We start from the raw sequence: 3441 nt of genomic DNA on the forward strand, positions 1-3441 counted from the left end.
ATTTTGCTGGGCCCTTCCAAGGCAAAGTTTTCCTCATTGTGGTGGACTCTCACTCAAAGTGGTTGGAAGTGTGCCGGATGAATTCCATGTCGACAGCTACAGTTTGTGCGAAGCTTCGTTTCCTTTTTGCTACCCATGGCATTCCAGAAACTGTTGTTTCTGATAATGGCACTGCCTTTTGTTCGGAGGAGTTCAGAGACTTCATGTGCCGGAATCAAATCCGACATGTGACCGTTGCCCCATATCACCCTTCTTCGAATGGTCAAGCAGAACGCATGGTGCGCGAAACCAAGGGAGTACTCAAGCGAATGGTTGGAGGCGATATCGACACACGTCTGGCTAGGTTTTTAATGACCCAGCATATCCTGCCTCATGCTACAACAGGCAAGAGCCCGGCCGAATTGCTAATGGGCAGGAAACTTTCAACTGTGCTAGAGCGTCTGCATCCTGACCTGCAGTCCAGTGTGCAGCAGAAACAAGAGCAGGTGATGCAGCGCCGTAGCCAGGCAGTGCGACTGTTTGATGTGGGGGATCGAGTGTTTGTGCGCAACTATCTCTATGGGCCCAAGTGGTTGCCGGGCATTGTGGATGCTGTCACAGGACCAGTGTCGTACTTGGTCGTCACCACGGACGGTCGTCGATGGAGACGTCATGTTGACCAACTCAGAAGTCGTTCTGCCAGCTACGCATTGGACAGTTTCGCTTCTGGGATGTGTGAAGAGGAGGAACCGCTGGTTGCTTCCCCGGCAGGGTGTTCCGGGCTTGGCATTCCTTCAAGCCTAGAGGACCCTGGAAGACGGGACCAAGGAGAAAGACTGGAGGAGGCTGCAGCGCCCAGTACCGAATCTGCTTCCTGTGGTGAGGACCGTGAAGCGAGTGCTTCCCTTCAAGTCCAGCGACCACAGCGCCAACGCAGCCGCCCTGCGTATCTGAAGGACTTCGTGACGTAGGGGGGAGGAGTGTTATAGCGGGACAATCTTTAGGGCCAAGCAACCCTGAGCTACCATGTGTCACGTGTTGGCGGCTTCCCCGCCAGTCTGTACCCTGCCACCAGCAATAAAGGACGTAACAATCTGCTGCATCATTTGCTGGATTTCTGCCTTAAATTGACTGAGATCCTCGTTGCCTGTTTGCGACTGGGCTCGGGTTTGTAATGTTTGTGGCTGCGGAGGGCTGTTCGACTTAAGGTCTCGTACTGCCTTCGTGAGCTCTGCTATTTTGCGCTCTAGCTCTGTCTGCCTAGCGCGTGATAGTTCTAATTCGCGTCTCAGCGCTGTTTTCTCCGCGTCCTCCTGTCTAGGTTGGTCGCGGTTGCTGTTTGTGTTTGTGTTCTGTTTGTTAGTTATCCCTCCCGAGTGCGGAGCAAACCAGGGGTTTTCGGCTCCCCAGCTCACCTTGACGCCGCCGCTCTTTCGGGCTTGCTTCTGCTTGTTCTGCTGCTGCTGCTGCTGCTGCTGCTGCTGCTGCTGGCTCCCTCCCTTGATGGCCGGGGGTGGCAGGGGCGGAAAGGACCGTGACCGGCTCCGTGAACTGCTCCGTGACGTCCGGGATCTCGAGCGGCTCTGGGAGGACTCCCCCTCCGAGCTGAACCACCTCGGTTTCTCGCCACGGTCGTTCCGGCTGCGACGTCTGCTCTCGCGTCCGCCGCCGTTGTTGCCGCTGTTGGCCTTGCCTCGCGGCTCCCTGGCTTTCTTTAATCGGTCTTGACACTCCCTCGATCCGGTAGCGTGGTTGCCCCCGCAGATCAGGCATCTCGGGGTACACTGGTGGTCTTTTGGCGGGTTTTGCATCCCGCACTGTTTGCAAGCCTTGGCGTCCGGTGTGGGGCACACGTCGGAGCGGTGACCTTGTTGGCAGCAAACGTAGCAGATTTGTCTTGTGGGCCGATACGGGTAGCACTTGTACTCGGCTCCGCAGTAGATGACATGTTTCGGTGTTATGGGTCCGTCAAAAGTGATGACAGCTGTCTTGGTCTTGCCTAGTCTTCGAGCACTGTGGATGGTAACACCCTGTGTGCGCGTCCACAAATCGGCTTTCAGTTCCTCCGGTGTCGCTCCGGGGTCAACTCCGTGTATCACGCCACGCCGGGTGTCTTCCGGTGCGGCCACGTAAGCGTTCACGTCGTATGAGCGTCCTTCGATCTTGAGGCTAGTGATGCGTCTCACGAGCTGGGCGGCCTCTTCGTTCGGCGTGCTCACGATTATAATATTCGATTCTGTACGGAGCCTGGTGATCAGGTCTCGTCCTTCGAACTTGTTGCTGCATGCCGCGGCTACGGCCCGGGCCACTTGGAATTGCTGGAGCGACTTGACTACAAGTCCCTTCGGTCGCAAAATAATCTTAAAATCGTCCCTGGGGAGCGGGGGCAGCCTTCGCCTGAGCTGCCGTTGCGTTCCTTTCCCGTCTTTTTTCAGCGCGCCGGCAGCTGGAACGCCAGCTGTGGGCGTAGACGCCGGGGATACCCCTCCGAGGTCACCTTGTGCGGCCGGGGAAATTGGGGCGTTTGCCGCGGCGTTCCGTCCGTTTTTTCTCTGTCGCTTCTTTTGGCGTTTGGTCAGGGCCAATTCCCAATTTGCCTCGTCTTCTTTTTGGGTGTCTTGCTGCTCCTGCATGGCGGATTCCTCGATTCCCCCGCCTGCCGAATTCTCGGAGTCGGAGATGTCGAGGAACGCGTCGTCCATCTCTTGTGCTTCTAGCAAATTCGGGGCTATTCTGCTCGTTGAGGGCTCAAAATTTTGGTATTCTGCGGTGCGGGAGGCGGTTCCAGGCTGCATCGCGGTTGCTCAGCGGGCGTGGCTGCCCGCGAACGCCCGTAGTCGTGCTAAGCCTAAGTAGGCTCAGCGGCGAGCGTTTCCCACCAAAAAGTCGCCCGAGCCACGCGGGGCTTCAAAGTCCGGTAATATTGCCAAAAATGGTCCTACCGTCTTGAAACCGGTGTCCGGGTGATCCAGCTTGTGAGTTCTTTCAGATCCAACAAAACGTTGGTGGCCCAGTGGGTCGAGATAGTCCGTGGGGATTGAAATCTGCGGAGCCCATGCGACGCACGTCCGCACTCCTCCGCTACCACAGGTGGTCTCTCCTGATGATTGTGTCTAATGCCTTTTCTTTGGTTTTGTTTATTTTCAGGAATGGGGTTGCGTAGCATATCCTGCTAACGATGAAGGCCTGCGTGAGTCTTAGTTTGCTGGACTCTGAGAGTCCTTCCCCCCTTCTAGATACCTTTCTGAAGGTTCTGACGACAAGTTCAGCTTGCGCTTTGAGCTTGTCTAGCGTACTTTTGTTTTTCCCTTTTCTGTTAATATACATGCCTAGTATTCTTATTTCCTCGACAATTGGTATCGTTCTATTTTCAAGTGTAACCTCGATTGCCGGTATCCTTTGACTGCGCTTGCTCATTGCTACAAATAGCTCCGACTTTTGCGGAGAGCAGCTGAGACCCAC

At 55.6% G+C, this 3441-nt stretch overlaps 1 protein-coding gene across 1 annotated transcript; it reads right to left on the reverse strand.

Annotated features, from left to right (window-relative positions):
- Positions 1-1112: 1112 nt before the first annotated feature.
- LOC149354223 (uncharacterized) lies at positions 1113-3073 on the reverse strand (the record flags this gene model as incomplete). The annotated part of the gene is made up of 1 exon (XM_089575951.1): positions 1113-3073. A coding segment is annotated over exon 1 (1662 nt), but the record flags the coding sequence as incomplete, so codon positions are not given.
- Between the last annotated feature and the right edge of the window lie 368 nt (positions 3074-3441).

This window comes from Amblyomma mixtum, chromosome 3 (genome assembly GCF_055824585.1).
Source record: "Amblyomma mixtum isolate Tamu chromosome 3, ASM5582458v1, whole genome shotgun sequence".
NCBI lineage: Eukaryota > Metazoa > Arthropoda > Arachnida > Ixodida > Ixodidae > Amblyomma > Amblyomma mixtum.